Source organism: Equus przewalskii, chromosome 27 (genome assembly GCF_037783145.1).
Source record: "Equus przewalskii isolate Varuska chromosome 27, EquPr2, whole genome shotgun sequence".
NCBI lineage: Eukaryota > Metazoa > Chordata > Mammalia > Perissodactyla > Equidae > Equus > Equus przewalskii.
The window spans coordinates 28,982,985-28,998,831 of record NC_091857.1 but is presented as its reverse complement, the minus strand read 5'-3'; the positions used below and the strand labels follow the sequence as shown (position 1 = coordinate 28,998,831).

The 15,847-nt window shown below is 41.5% G+C and overlaps 1 protein-coding gene across 1 annotated transcript; it reads left to right on the top strand.

Moving 5' to 3' along the window:
- Positions 1-2,823: 2,823 nt before the first annotated feature.
- On the top strand, positions 2,824-15,438 carry MIS18A (MIS18 kinetochore protein A). The gene is made up of 5 exons (XM_070597222.1): positions 2,824-3,663; positions 7,310-7,376; positions 11,601-11,723; positions 13,911-14,007; positions 14,611-15,438. The coding sequence occupies exons 1-5, from the start codon at positions 3,321-3,323 to the stop codon at positions 14,689-14,691; spliced, it is 711 nt and encodes a 236-aa protein (XP_070453323.1). The 5' UTR covers positions 2,824-3,320; the 3' UTR covers positions 14,692-15,438.
- The last annotated feature ends 409 nt before the right edge of the window (positions 15,439-15,847 follow it).

Below are 15,847 nucleotides of genomic sequence, written 5' to 3'. Positions count from 1 at the left end.
AAAGGGGACAGGACAGTTTTCACTTGAATTGGTTCTATCATAACCTGGTTTTTCACCCTCTGGCCTCACACGTTTAGAACCAACTCTCTCTCCCAGGCCCTCAGAAATTCCCTGTACCCCAACCCCAGCTGCACACCCATGACCCAGGAAAGTCTCCCTGAGGGCTGGCCGCTCCCCTCAGCCCTGATTCTCTAGGGTCCCTTTCACACTTGGACACTCACGGCTGGAGAATCTTTATCCTTCCAGTTATTTTCTTGGGCAGAATTTAAGATTCTAGGAGACCTTCCTGCCAGCAAAGTTCATATCTAGATGACAGTCTATCTGCCTCACCTTTGTTGTGCCACCAAAACAGCTCAACAGCCTGATTCTCCTGCTAGCCACTGTGTCTGCAAACACGTGGGAACACACAGGTTCTGCGAATCGTTCTCTGAAGTCTCCTCTCAGCCAGACTGAGGCAAGAGGGCAGATCCCCTCCACCTTCTCTACTGGGGAAGAGGATGAGAATTCACAATTGAGCCCGTCTCCAAAGAAATCATTATCAAGTCATCTTGGTCACCATTTTCTCCAGTCTTTAATATTCCCAAAATGTGGGAGAAGGTTTAAGGGCAGAAAGGAATTAGTTCTCCAATATCTACTCTGAAGATCTCACACACACTTTGATATGTCATTTTTACCTCATCTTGGAGTCTTGTCAAAACCTCAATTTTAACATACTGCAAGAGACTGCTACGTACACTTTTAATTGCTAGTAAAAACAAACAAAACAAAACAGTTCAAACTGGCTTTCATAATAAAAAGAATCCATTGGCTCTTATAACTGAAGAAGCCCAAGGCTCAGGTGCTCAACTTCTCTGTGATTCTCTCAGTTCTGCCTCCCTCCATGTTTTCAAGATGGCTGCCTGAAGCAACCCGGGTGTGTGCTTCCTGGTTCATACCCAGGAAACAAAGAGGACTTCTCTTCCCTCAACCACAGAATGAGAGTCTTGAGATTTACTCTGACTGGATGAAATCCAACAACTTAGGTCGAGTTGTTATCCCAAGCCAATTCCTAATGCTAGGGGAGCATTGTGAGCTGATTTCCTTAAGCCTGGGGTAGGAGCCCTCCCTGCACCAATCCCTGTGGAAGAGAGATGGGTTATCCTGATTGGGTTAAACCTCTGGGGACCCCTTCCTTGAATTGGTGGTGATGGTAGTAGAGGGATTCGGGTTGAATTTAACCTTATCTAAATCTCCAAGTTGTATAACTAAGAGGAAGAGTGGGAATGGTTGTTCAGGAAGTAAACACAACCACTCAGTCCAAGGTCATTTTACTCAAGCATCTCATTTTGTCTGCACACAAAATGTGATTTTGTGAGCATCTAAATATTTTATATTCATAATAGAAATATACTTGTGACTATAGAGGAGTTCATTTTGCATTGGGATTGACTTTTCTATTAGGCACAGCGCCCAGGGCCCATGAAATTTTCAGGGCCCCATGAAAATGTTTCCATTTCTTTTAAAATCAGAAGAAAAAAATGAACTTTTAGGTTAAAGAAATGTTTTACTATATAATATTTATATATTCACCTTTATAGCAATACAGTTGTAAAATAGAATTTTTATTGTTATTATTTTTTATGGAGTAATGGGCCCACCAAGGCAAAAGCACTTAGGACCGCTGAAGGTCATCAGGCAGCCCTGCTTTGCATCCCTTCTCTACTGGGACATCCCACCACAAAATTTAAGTGCTGCCAATAGAAACCCAAAGTCTGAGGCAAAGAGATCATCCTTTGAATTCCAAGCTTACTACCCACTTACTTAAAGAACAGGTGTGGGTTGTATCAACATTGTACAGAGATATTGTGCTCGAAAACAGCAGTCCAGGGAGGCAAGGCTTGCCTCCACAAAAGCAGCAGAAGGAGGGAAGGCAATTCTAAGCGTGAAAGAAAAACCTAAAATATTTGCAGCACTTTCTTCTAGTTGAAGGGTAATTAACACGGGCACAGTAAGCTAAAGTATTTTCATGCATATTCTATCACATGATCCTCATAACAACCCCCACACGGTACTGACCCATTTAATCCGTTAAGAATTAGACTCAGAGAAGGCAAATAGTTTCCTTACCTACTACCTCGTGGAGGGGTAGGTCAGGTCAAAGCTCCTGACTCCAAAGCTTTTGCTTTTTTCTAGTGGCCAGAGGCACTAAAATTGGATGTAAATTTTGTGTAAATTGTTTATCTGACCAAGCAAACTGGGCAGTGACTCAGCGCACACCGGTGGGGACCTAAGAGCAGACCTAGGTCCTTGGGGATACATTTCTTCCCAGATGTGCTGCCAGGTTGTCTGGGACACAGCTGGTCCATCCCCCACCAGCCTTTCCCACCCTAATCTCTGGTGCTTTAAAGTCAGAGGCTGGCTTTCTGGGGCAGGAGAGGAAGTCTGTCCTCGCCACCAGAAGGGATGCTCACTCCGTGCAAGGGGCGAATGGCTCCCGGATCCAGACAGCAGGAGCTTTCCAGGAACATTGATGCTGCCCACACGCGCTTCTCCAGCTTTTTCCTTGCAGCGCTAGCCTGAGTGATCTAGAACCTTTTCCAAGGTCTTGTTCGAGCGCTAACAATGCACAAAACGAACGGGGGACAGGGTGGCGCCCCAACAACCCCAGCTTTCTCCACCTTGAGAGAATTAGGCAGACGAACTAGAGCAGTGGCCATCAAAAGTGGAGCTGCCAATACGGACAGCATTGGCATCACCTAGGAGCTTGCTAGAAAGGCAAATTCTCGGGCCCACCCGACCCGATGAACCGGATCTGTGAAGGTGGGGTCCAGCAATCTGTGTTTTAACCAGCTCCCAGGTGATTCTTGGGCACGCCGAAGTTTGAGGGGTTGTAGCATCTCCAGTAGGGACGAGGCCATAAAAAGGAGTGTGCCCCAACTCCTGTATCTCTGGGTGGTGTGTGTGGGACATATTCGCTTTAGCAACCATGTGAAAGTCTCGGTGAGGGGCTGGTAATTTCGTTTGGGGCGCCTAACTTCTCAAAGAGGCCTCCCCTCCTACGTGGGGCTGAACTCCCCTCCCCAATTAGCTCCAACCCCTTATCTTCTACACATTCGGTCGTCTAGGGATACAAAACCTGACGCAGGCGCAGAGACCACCCGGCCGGGCTCAGCCCGACGGCGAGCATGCGCGCTAGCGGGTAGTTCACCGTCCGTCGTTCCCCAGGCTCCGCCCCTTACGCCCCAGCCCCTTCTCGGCATCCACCACCCCCCCACTCCGCCCCGCGCGTGCGCAAGAGCGTTTTTCCCGTGACGCTCCGCGGCGCGGGCGATTTGTACGTAATGGCGGCGGCTTGGTCGTCTGGCTGTTTCGAAGGATGCTCCTCTGCTAGCTGTGCGTGCGGCGCCAAGGGCAAGTGGAATGGCTCTTCGCTGTTGAGCAAGCGGCTCTCGGAAGACTCGAGCCGCCACCAGCTGCTGCAGAAGTGGGCGAGCATGTGGAGCTCCGTGAGCGGGGACGCGTCGGTGGCCGGCGCCGAGAGCTCGCGGCGCGAGGAGAAGGCGGAGCCGGCCGAGGAGGACGACAGGCCGCTGGTGTTTCTGTGCTCGGGCTGCCGGCGGCCGCTGGGCGACTCGCTGAGCTGGGTGACGAGCCAGGAGGACACCAACTGCATCCTGCTGCGCTGTCAGTTCCGGCCGCGGGGCTTGGGCCGCCTTCTTCCCAGGGCCTCGGGGAGAGGCAGGGGTGGGCGGGGCGGGCAGTGGTTCTTTGGGGCTGCCAGCTCAGGGTCCTTAAAAGCAGAAAAATCTGCGAGGCTGAGCTGTCCCAGGAAAAGGGGAGGAGGAGGGTCACCCCTGCACCTTGGGCTGATGAGTGACAGGTCCGTTTCTGGGGTCACCATACCAGAAGAGCAGCGGATAGATCAGCATCCTTGTGAGCATTACTCAGAAAAAAATGACCAACCAGGTTGTAAGCATTTGGGACGCAGCCACTTTGTATTACTCCTTTTAGAAATTAGCGGGCTGTTAATTGGCAAATACGTATTATTTTTAGTAGTTTATTTAGGAGAGTAAGCTTTTCAACTGCCTGCTTCCTGCAGGAGGATGTCAGCATTGACTTTTCAAGTCTTATTAATTGTAACAATGGAGGCCTTTACAGTCTGAAGTGTTAGAGTTGATGGAATACAATGCTATCCAAAAAATTTTAAAGAGAAAGAAACTTGCAATAAAAGCACCAACAACCCCATCAAAATTAGAAAGGAAAGAGGAGATAATAAAAGAGTCAAGAAGGCTGGAATTCTAGCTTCTCATCTTGAGTCTACTATTTACCTGTATTTTTTCCCACTCTTCCCTTGTATTGTTGCTTTCGTAGTATTTATTTAGCAGGGTGGTTCACATGTATTTTTCCTGAATTGGTGTAAAAATGGTTATTCTTTTTGGACTTGTGGTTTTCAAGATGAAGTTTATGCTCCGTTTCAATTCTGTAAATATTTTGGTGGCAGAAATTCACCACCAATTTATTGATGGTTGTGGACTATTTGCCTTCCTGGCATATGATATGGGGAAGAAAGGAGCAGTGTCCACCAGTTACCTGGAACTTTTTGAGCTTGATGTTTTCCCCAAAAGTGCATCAGTTCATTAACAATAATTGCTGAGTCCCTTCAGTTGTTAGACATAAGCCTGAGAACATACGTTTCCCATAATGATTCATTGGGGTTAACCTTTTGTACTTATTAAAATCAAACAGTGCAGAAGGGTATAAGTAAAAAGGACGTAGCCCCCTGACCTGCCACTCTCATAGCCCCAGAGCTCAACATGCCTTATTGCTATTTATATTTCCAGATACACTCCATGCACATGTGAGCGTATTTAAACATGTAAATTTTTAAAAAACACTTGAGATTATATATTTACACTGTTAAGCATCCTTAATTTTTTTATTCCACACGTATATTCTGGATATTTGATTATATATTTACACTGTTAAGCATCCTTAATTTTTTTATTCCACACGTATATTCTGGATATTTTCCCATATTAGTGTATGTAGATAGTATACTTCACGTATTTAGCAGCTGCTTTGTGTACCCTTGTTGAGAGGCAATATAGTGTGGTGGTGGAGGACCTCTACCGCTCGGATTTGAATCCTGGCCCATCACTTATGAGCTGTGTCTCCTTGGGCAAGCGACTTAGCCTCTCTGTGCCTCAGTTTCCTCTTCTGTAAAAAGGGGATCATACATGGGGCCGTTAGGCTGATTAAATTAGTTAAAATGTGTTACGTGCTTGGAATACATAAGCAAGTGCCACTTAAGCACTTTCTTTAATGGAGATGCTGTTCGTCCTCCCCATCTGCCCCTATCGATAGAGCTCTGGGTTGGTTCCAGTGTTGGCACCGTTGGAACAGCATGTAATTGGGTTGAGATTTTTGATACAGTAGGAGAAGCTCTTTTAGTAGGTGAGTTTATCTTGTTTACAGCTTTTAAAGAAATAATATGTTTGGTGTTAAATCTTTCAATTTACTTGTATTTTCTGTTTTTACAGCTTCTTTTCTATCTTTTGCCACATGAGCTCTTGTTTTATATATAAAAACACTATTCTGTTATTTAGTTTTTCTATACCAGCAGTCTTTAAATTTAAAAACTATCAGCTTTTGACAATTCAGTTTAACCAACCCCCCATAAAAGATAAAGAAATGAACTTGCGTTAATTTTCATTCCCTCCTGACCCAATTTGTTTAATTATTTTGACTTTGTCAAGCTTTATAACATTTACGTTCTGTTCTGTAGCCATAGCATGGTCATTGAGCCATAATATAACGTTTATATGAATTTATTTCTCAACTCTGGGACTTTTCCTTCCATGACGAAGATTGGCCCTGAGCTAACATCTGTTGCCAATCCTCTTTTTTGCTTGAGAAAGATTGTCACTGAGCTAACATCTGTGCCAGTCTTCCTCTATTTTATGTGGGATGCCACAGCATGGCTTGATGAGTGATGCCAAGTCCACACCTGGGATCCGAACCTGGGAACCCCAGGCTACTGAAGTGGAGTACGTGAACTTAGCTACTGCGCCACCAGGCCAGCTCCCCCAGAACTCTTAATATAAGAAGGCTCATTAATATCTTTTTCATTTCCAGGTTGTTTATTTGTAATCATCATCCATGGTCTCCCCATCCCCAAGAAAACTTCAAGTTTGAGTGCTTGAAAATGTCATTCTGTTGTCTTTATACATGAGTGTCAACTTGGCTGCATGTACAATTCTGGGGTCATGCTCTTTGCGTTTTCCAGGCACAGGGATCAGCTAGTACAGAGGCTTTGAGGCTAGTGTGGCCGAAGAGTAGGATAAAGATGAGACTTAGGGAGGAAGGAGGGAGCCAGAAAATTCAGGGCCTTGGAGACTGTCCTGTGGATCGCAATCTATTCTAGTGAGTGAGGCGTTTAAACAGGGGAGTGATTTGACCCAGACTTTTCTTTGGAGAAAGCATGGAAGTTAAGAGTAAGCATGGAAGTGGGGAGGTCGTTCTGGAGCCCGTGCAGTGGTCCAGGCATGATTGGTGGCGGTGGTTGTGGGGCTGGGCTGAGAGTTGTGAGACAGGATTGACAGCACTTATCAGTGAAGTGGATGTGGGGGAGCAGGATGAGGGGGCAAAGAATGGAGGGGGCTCTGAGCACCTGGGTGGAAGGAGGCCGGATTGACTGAGTTAAGGTGGACTGCAGAGGAGGGGAAATCCAGTCTGTTTTGGCCATTTTAGGTCTGCTGTCCCTTCTTCCTTTCCCTCCATCCTCTTTTGGTGTGCTTGGACCTGGATCCCCCAGGAACAATTCCTGCTGCTTCTGGAGTCCAGCTGCGTGATCCCGAAGTCATGGTCGAAGTAAAAGATTTTTGGCCGGATTCCTAAGGACCATATCAATTACTTTTACAAAAATGAGCCCTGTGTTTGAGATCTGGAGATGTATGCATTGGCTTTCAGCATCTTCCTTGGTTTTAATCCTACTTCTACTGTACCCGGCAGGCATTCCTGGCAGTCTGATTTGAGGTTCTAATTGTTACAAGTTTTACTGTTGACTGAATTTTCTCCTCTAATTTTATTAATTTTTTGAGTGTCAGTGGTTTTCTGGAAAGGGAAGGAAATGGCTCTTATTCTGCCATCTTTTTCCTGAAGACCCCTATACATTTAGTTTTGAACCGCCGTTGTGTGTATGTGACTGAGCTCTTATTTTTTCTGGCCGTCTGAGTTCTAAAGTAAAAGTTGACTTAGAAGTTCTCTAAATGTCTGCATGTGTATTATAACAAGCCACGTTAATAAATTATTGTTACTTTCTTCTCTCTAGGTGTTTCCTCTAATGTTTCTGTGGATAAGGAACAGATACTATCCAAACGTAAAAACGAAAATGGTTGGTGAGTAAGGCTGTGTCTTTGTGAGCATGTATGTATATTAGAGAAGATGCTTATTTTTCAAATAAAAATCTTTAAAAAGATTATTACCAGTAAGATTACTTGGGAGAGAACTTTTGTTCACGGTAACCAGTAAAAGAATCAGTCATTCTAATATATCAATTCTTGAGTAAGGTGGTCTCCTTTAGGTATCAAGATGGAACAGTTTCTAAATTTCTAAAGGCACATTCTCACCCTCCCCTTTGGGGTCTTTTAGGCTTGGTGCTGAAGAAAATCAAAACTAAAAATAAAAAAGGAAAATACCTATCATAAAATCTCAGAGCCAAAGGGTGCCTCAGACCAGTGCTACCCACCTTTTTCATGTCGTGGCACCCACAGAAAGTGCCGATATCACACGGACACACATCCATATGGCCTATCAAGGTAGAGACAAGGCCGCCTGGGGCCGGAAGCAGCAGCACAGGCCTGCAGCAATCCCAGGCCATGTGCTCCCACTCCGAGAGTGGAAGGCACTCCTCATGCCCCTCTGGCGCAAGAGGCACCCTCAGCAAACTGAATGGGAAGCTCTGCCGTGTGTAGTTGTTGCCCGAAACGTGTCTCACTGATGTACGTGGACTAACTTTAGATGGTACACAAGCAATTAAACAGAAATGAATAATCATGTATGTTTTCAATGTGTATTTAAAAATACTGGTTTTTCATTTATAGTAATGCTAGAGTGTCCTATTCAAATAAAGTATATTTCCATTAAAAAATTATTTAAGGGGCTGGCCCCGTGGCCGAGTGGTTAAGTCCGCGCTCTCCGCTGCAGGCGGCCCAGTGTTTCGTTGGTTCGAATCCTGGGCGCAGACATGGCACTGCTCATCAAACCACGCTGAGGCAGCGTCCCACATACCACAACTAGAAGGACCCACAGCGAAGAATATACAACCATGTACGGGGGTGCTTTGGGAAGAAAAAGGAAAAAAAAAATAAAAAAATCTTTAAAAAAAAAGTTTATTTAAGGAGAATTAAATTCATAACAGAAGAGATAGTATGTGGATGTGACAGAACTTGTGCTACTGGCATGCCGGTGATTAAAATTTGGAAAACCCAGCCCAAATCACTTCTTATTTTGTAGATGGAGAAAAGAAGGCATAGGGAGGTTAGAATTTTTCTAAGGCCACAGACTATTTAGTAGGAAGAGCTAGGATGATGCTTGTGTCTCTCCTTGCTTCTTACAACGTGTTCTTTCTTCTCTACTTCCCAACTCTAATCATTTCGATGTCACCTTCACCATTTTTGCCAAATCAGTGTACCAGCTGTGCTATCATGTATTTCATATTTTTCGTTAAATTGACTAGGACTTTTTATTTAAATTTAATTAAAAAGGAATTTTTATGTTACTGCCATAAATATATCACTTGCTTTTGCTAGCAGGTAACAAAGGATGGTTATAATGAAAACAAATGTTATTAAATTCTAGCTGAGGTACCCTTGCCTGGCTGGTTCTGAGCCTCAGGTCTGTTCTCTCACTGTTAAAAGATCAGCAGCTGTGAGATTCTTGTTAAAGACTGTCTAGCAGCAAACTGAGGCTTTCTTCTTTTTATAATCAGGATTGACAGAGAATTGAAAAGGGAATTGATCTCTCATTCTGAGCCCGTGGTATGTAGTCTTGTTGATCTGTATCACTTGACCCCATCATTTATGCCACCCTGCATTGTCTTGAATTTCACTAGGTCACAGTTCCCCACTTTTGGAACTACCTTAAGCTTTAGGATGCTTGTGAGTTTTTTGATAAGCCTGTCCTACTGAATAGCTGCCTGAGCAAGGCTGCAGCTGAGCACCAAGAGCACTTGTGGGCGTTAGAAAAATGCTATAAAGGCATCAGTGCTGTTTCCTCCGTTCATTTTCATCCTGTCAGTTTGAGGTTCTTCCAGCTAGCTCCTTCTGTGTCTAAGATCACTTTCTGATTTCTGGCACTGCTTTCTCAGTATAGTTCCGTGATAAGCGTGAATTCGGGCCGCATCCCTGCCGGCTGTGCAAGTAGTAAGGCGCTGCAGCAGTAGTCGCTGCTCTGCGTTGCTCCTCGAGATCGCTTTAGAAGTGTGAGTGGGTTTGTGTGTGCTCTTTGCTGGTGTGGAATTTGATTTTGATAATTCAGGATAAAACAGTCTTATCCATGATCGGTGTGTTTTGCATTTTAGGTTTATCTAAGTATCATTTCTTGGCTGATGACACCTGTGTTAGAAGTTGGTAATTGTGTGTGACAGCCTCGAAATGATTATGAAGTTCGATACGTAATATGGAGACTTTCCTGTTCACAGTTGGTGGTGTAGATAGGGTTCACTCTTGGGGTGTACTTAGATGCTTTTATATTTCTTACATAAAATCCCATAGAAGCTTAATATCTGATCCGTGGCATGTTGTCCAGCTAATTATAGCACCAGTGAGAACTTATAATTTATCAGGCGATGATCCGTTTTGTTCTTTGTTCTGTATGTTGCTGCAGTGGTTAAAAATGTCTCACTATCTATAGCTAAACAATAGTGCAATCTATAGTGTGTTGTTTGAGTCATGGTTGGCTCTATTTTGCTTGATAACAGGAATAACTATTTAGTTATTACAAGTGGCTCACATACCAATAGGAATTACAATTCCTTTGAAATAATAGCTATCTTTTGTTGTGTATATTACACAATTTGTGATTATTACTAGGTTTAAATCCCCAGTTATCATTACCTTGCTCTGTGTTGGGACCTTACTTTTATTTGTTTATTTTTTTAACTTTTTTAAAAAAAATTAATTAATTAATTTTTGAGGAAGATTAGCCCTGAGCTAACATCTGCTGCCAATCCTCTTCTTTTTGCTGAGGAAGACTGACCCTGAGCGAGCATCCGTGCCCATCTTCCTCGACTTTGTATGTGGGACTCCTGCCACAGCATGGCTTGATGAGCGGTGCCATGTCCGCACCCGGGATCCGGCAAACCCCAGGCCCACGAAATAGAACGTGTGCACTTAACTGCTGCACCACCGGGCCGGCCCCAGGACCTTACTTTTAGTATGGATATTTATAGATTGGTAAATTTGGATGGGTCAGTTTGACAAGGCATCTGGGAGACAGTGGATTCTAAGATTTGAAGGAGTCAGGAGTCGGCCGGGGGGAGAGTATATTCAAATACCCAGAGCCCGAGTTGAGAAGTAACTGGAATGAAGGAGCAATTATGTGGAGAAACTAGATCATTAAGTAAAATATTTGTGAATTGCTTATGTAGAACACATCTATAGTTGATAGAAGAGTTTAGTGGTAAAGTATAATTTTTTAAAAAGGCAGCTAACAAATACGTACTGAGCACATGTCAAAGATTTATTTAGCTCATTAACAGGGGAACCAGAACACGGCAAAGCTGGTTTAGAGAAGGGCAAATCTATAGGGCAAATCTAGTTAATGTCCTATAGGACAATAAAACCTCGACCTTTGGGGTTATCTTTTCTACCAGCAGAAAACATTTGCATCTCTACCAGACTAAAATTGTCTGTCACTTAGCAATCTTTTTTCTATAAATCATCATGTGACTTTAGAGCATCTGGGCTCTAATCCACAGTGAGTGGTAAGCAAACAGGGCTAACCTCCACTAGGGCAAGCTATGCCCATGGGCCGGGCTCCTGTTTTTGTCATACATTTTAATTGGAACACAGACAGTGCCTCTTTGGTTATGTATTGTCTGTGGCTGCTTCTGTGTTCCATTGGTGAGGCGAGTTGTTGAAACAGACACCAAATGGCCTGCAAACCTAAAATATTTGTTCTCTGGATCGTTACAGAAAAAATTTGCTGCCCCTGCCCCAGAGTGTTAATGATCCCTTGGTGGGCTCGTTGGACAATATGACATTAAAAGGGCATGTAGAATCTTTTTGTCTTATTTCCAAATTTTAGATAATTTTCTTAATACTAGATAGAGGCATTTACATTCTAGGAAAACACCACATCAGTATCCTCTTTTCTTGTCGCTTTTGTACATGTCCCTTGTCACTAGGTGCTTAAGGCAGTGTGGCCTAGAGGTGACTGTCTACATTTCTAATATAAACATTTTACTATCATTTTTTTCCTTCATACATGTGACTTAGTAGAGTAGGAATAACATAGTTTAGCCATTTAGGTATTCAGTGTTTATGGATTTTAACAGTGGGATTTGTGTTATAACCTGTTGCTACTTTCTTTTCTGAGGCCATGGCATTTCTTCATTGCAGCATCCTGGAGACGCTGTACTGCACAGGATGCTCCCTCAACCTGGGCTACATATACAGATGCACACCCACAAATCTGGATTACAAGAGGGACTTGTTTTGCCTCCGTGTTGAAGCCATTGAAAGGTAAGTTTGAAATATGAATGATTACCTCTTAACTGATTTCTCAGAAATTTGTTTGCAGGGAAATTGGTATGAAAACGTCAGAACTAAATCAACACTATTTGGTTAAAATACATTTCCAAGAGACAATTTCAGGTAGTAAAGCCAGTGATTTTTTTTGGCTTGGCTTGATATATTTGGTATTGGAAAAGTCAAAAATTCTAAATTGTAAGGAGAAAACACTGAGAACATTTTTCAGAGTAAAAATATGTTCAGTCCTTAAAATTCAAATTGAGTTTAATAGGATTTTTTTAAAGCAATTGTGTGGATCAACATATACTGTCCATTTTATTCCACCCCCCCCCCCGCCCCGTTTTTAGCCTCCTAGAATATCATGAAGAAATAGGAATTTCAAAACTGGTTAGGAAACAAGTCCCTTTGGTGTTCTGGAAAAAGAGAAATACAGAGTCTATTTCCTTGAGTCTAGTAAATAATTGTCTGCTTTTTTGAGAGATGCAAGGAAGAGCCTTCACTCTTCAAGCTTTCTAAAAAGTAAGTGTTAGGAAACAAGGTGAATTAGGGGCTGGTGACACACGTCAGTTAAAGAATTTCAGATTTCTTAATGGCCTTCCAATTCATTAGCCTTTTTTTTATAGGAAACACAAAATTAAAGAAATCAGTTGACCTCAATGTATTTTCACTTGTCCTGGAAAAGTGTAACTCTTAAGAATTTAAAGATGTCTGAGGAACTTTATATATCAGGAAAGAACAATTTAACGAGAAAAGAAAGTGCCTACGCTTTCATAACTTGAGATATTTTGTCACTTCTGTTGAGTTTCTTAGATTTTCTCTTTAAGAAATTTATAACAGTAGTATTTTTATTATAATTATCATTTCTCCTCTATTCTTTGATAAATAACTGCTGTTTGCCACCTTCTTTGAAACTAAACAGGTTTAGATCAAAATTTTAAAACTCTGTAAACTTTTTACAGCCCCTCCATGAAGGAATACTATAACAAGTACTGCTCCCTATTGTAAAGCGTGTGGGTCTGCCTGGAGAGATAAGATCTGTTTCGACAGACCCAGGCCCAAACAGAAGCTCCCTTAGTCACCATGAGAATTTTACCAAGATTTGTGAAAATTAAGTGAGGGATAGTAATAAAGGACATGAAATCTCAGTCCTGTAGGGGTGGTCCAGAACTTTCCAAAGTGGTACATAGCTGTAAAGAAAACGTGTGGCAGGTTTAGTCACAAGAGATCATAATAGTGAAGCTGTTGTTCCCTGAACAGTTGAATTTAGGGTAAAAGTTAACTCTTGGGGGAGAATTTTAGAAGTGGTTGGTTTTAGAAGTGGATCCCCCTGTAATGTTTATGTATAGTTTTATAAATTACTCAATGCCATTTAATTTTTCCACCTCATCTCATTTTTCTTTTCTAAACAGGACGTTAATTACTTTCCGCAATTTTGCCTTCTCTGCTGTTTTTCAGAAATATTATAATCAGTAGGGTTTCCGAGAAAAAACTGGTCTTATTTGACAGAAGTGACATACTGAAGTTGCTACATGTGATAAAAGACTTCTAAAGAAATGCAAGTGAATCAAGTATTCTTTTGAGAAATGCTGGCACCTTCCTCCTTACTGTTTAATTTTATTTGTTTACCAGTGCTGGGCTTGTTTTCCTCCAGTTGCTGGGCCAGTTTTTCCACTATTCAATATTTTCTAAACCACATCTCATAACCTCAGAGAGTCGAGCAACACATAACTTGGAGGATAACTGTTGAAGTTGCCCAAATATGGGTAATCAAGAGTTGACTCCACAAAAAAGTCAACTTTGAAAGTGCACGTGCTCCCAAAAAGCATATAAAGCAGGAAAGCGGTGGTTTCTTCAGGGTTTTTTTAAACTTTAAAATAGAATTTTGAACTATGAGGGTTAATTTTTTGCCACACAGCTTACTAAAGAGCGAGTGTCTTCCCCTAATGAAATTCTTACAATATTGGGAAATAGGTAGGACTGTGTGGACAAAGCTGTTGTGGATAAAAGCATAACTTTCTGTGACACAGCTTCCTACGTAGGGTGCTCTTAACAAAAAGAGTTGTTTTGTGTTTACTTGGTACTAATATATAGTGTAATATATTTAGAGCTTTAATGTTATTAACTAACATAAATTTAATATTTGTTCCCTTTTCATATTTTAATTGTGCTGTACTACAGTTATATTTTAGGGTCCTCTGAAAAGCAAATTGTATCAGAAGATAAAGAGCTTTTTAATCTTGAAAGCAGAGTTGAAATAGAAAAATCTCTAAAGCAGGTAATTTTGTTCTGCACTGTCTATGTCTGTGTGTGAACAGCTTGCCGTTGGTGAACAGGTGATCCCTCACAAGCAGTCCTCAGAGCGGCGTCTGTCTTGGTCTTGGCACTGTCACAGTCATAGAGTGATTATTTTATTTCACTCGTTAGTAAAGTTGAATGTTTGGGAACCAAACTACAACTTAAGCTAAAGCTTTATCAAAAAAAACAGTAAGACGTTTCATACCAAAATCAAAACAGTATATATTCTAAACTATTAAACTAGAAATATATTTTTGAATCAGATCAGTATCTCATTTGGTTCAGTTCTCGTGGGATAAACAGCCTTATTTTGAATGTTAACATCATCTGATGGCCAGATGGTCAAGACAGTGATGAATGTACAAAGAGCCCTAGATTACAGGTTGAGAAGTAGCATCAATAAAATTATGTCTTATTTAAATAAAACTTAGTTTGTACCTCTTAATAATTTCATTAAATAAACACTGAACATCTATGTGTAATGCATAACATTCAGAAATTTTATTAATTCTGTATATTTTAGTCATATTTAATCATGATTTTAATCATATGTGTATTTTTTTATATTTTTTCAATTCAATAGATGGAAGATGTTTTGACAGCATTACAAGCGCAGCTGTGGGAGGTTGAATCAAAATTGTCGTTTAACAGTTGCAAAAGCTAAAATCTGCTCCAAGTCTCCTGTTCTGGATGCTCCCACCGATGGACAATTCTTTCATATGTAACAATTCTTGTTATCACTTCACTTCACTTAGAATTGAAGGAATTCTAAACGGCCATGTACATTGTGTTCTCTCATATTGATCAAATGAGAAAGATTATAGAGTTACCTTAGAGGATATAATTCATGCTAAGGAGATGATTGTTTCTCAAATTCAAATTTTAAAGCCATTTTATGATACTTGCTGAAATTGGAATTTAGGAGATTTTATTTTGATAAAAAACTGTGATGATTTTCTGAACTGTTTTCTCCTCTGTATGCAGTTCACTATTCTTCGTTTCTTAGTTTTTAAACTTTATTTCACCTTTGATACCTTGGGAAATACTTAATATTGAATGGTAAGAAAATCTTAAGAGGTTTTTCTACCCACTGTCTGGTTGAATCATCTCTGAAAACTAATGCATAAAGTTCTCTGGAGAACTGGTCAGCTGAATTATTTGTCAGAACTATTTGAAAACTTGCACAAGAGCAGGATAGCGTGTGTTCTAGTAGTAGAGTCCCACGTGATCCTCTTTATTTACTACTACATGCCAAAAAGATCTGGAGAGATGTTTACAACAGAGAGTAGTAGTCATCTCTGAGGGTGGGATTCTGGGGGAATTTTCATTTTTCCAGTTTTCTATAATGTAAGACTTACAGTCAGCCCGTGTTATTGTTTAAAATCAGGAAGAGAATAAACATTAAAACAAAGTGCTTTAAGATTGATTTTTACGAAACTGAATTGTATTTAACCGAGCTCAGAAATCTTGGGGTCATGACTTCCACGCATTTGCTGGGCATGCTTCTGTGGTAGGCTGCTCAGGAATATGAAGGTAACCCCAAATTTCCCCAGGCCCCTTTCTATTTTTGGGTATAGATGAGGCCACTTAGTATTAGTCCTCACTATGTATGAGTAACTCAACTCAGTTTCTGCTCAGAAGTTTCCTAATTATTTCTGAGAATACTTAAAGGTATTATAAGAAAAGGTCCTAAGTTAAATTGACTGGATCATTTACGATTATTGAGTTCTTTCTGACCGAGTGGCAACAGCCTCTAGTGAGAAATTAGTGAGCCCTCTAGGTCTCCTCTCTCAGACTCGCTTCCAGGTAGAACATGCGAG